The sequence below is a fragment of the Aphanomyces invadans genome (genome assembly GCF_000520115.1).
Source record: "Aphanomyces invadans strain NJM9701 unplaced genomic scaffold supercont1.2, whole genome shotgun sequence".
Lineage (NCBI taxonomy): Eukaryota > Oomycota > Saprolegniomycetes > Saprolegniales > Verrucalvaceae > Aphanomyces > Aphanomyces invadans.
The window spans coordinates 9,792-10,280 of record NW_008580147.1 but is presented as its reverse complement, the minus strand read 5'-3'; the positions used below and the strand labels follow the sequence as shown (position 1 = coordinate 10,280).

General features: G+C 57.5%; 1 protein-coding gene across 1 annotated transcript; it reads right to left on the bottom strand.

Annotated features, from left to right (window-relative positions):
* Positions 1-222: 222 nt before the first annotated feature.
* Positions 223-489, bottom strand: H310_00837 (hypothetical protein; the record flags this gene model as incomplete). The annotated part of the gene is made up of 1 exon (XM_008863761.1): positions 223-489. One exon carries the CDS (start codon positions 487-489, stop codon positions 223-225), a length of 267 nt encoding a protein of 88 aa, XP_008861983.1.

The window sequence follows — 489 nt, the reverse complement described above, 5'->3', positions numbered from 1 at the left end:
TGACAGTGTTGTCCAACTCGATGGCGTCCTTGCCCATGGAGCTAGCGTCGTTCGAGTGGCCGGCGTGATCGATGCAGGAGCCTTCGATCATGACCAAGAAACCGTGCTTATGGACCCGCTTGTTGTTCTTGAGAACGGCAAAGATGCTGTCTGTCATGTCAGACAAGCTCAGTTCCTTGATTTTGGGCGGTCCACTTCGTACAACATGTGCGACTTGCTCTACTAGCCAAACATGCGGAGGGTGCCTTTGGCCTCATTGGCCGCGCGATAGGCCTCCAACTCAGTCTTGTCCAGCGTGATGGTGTACCCGGCTGGTTTCAGCTTGGCCAAGAACGCGTCGATGAAGTGGCGCTTGCCGCCGCCGAGCGAAAAGTCCAGGTTTGCGTTGGCGCAATACTGGTCAGCGATCTCGCTTTCCAAGTCGCGGTCGTGGATGTGGGCCGCAAACGACGCGGGCGTTGCGTGGGCCATGCGGGACGTCACAGTCAT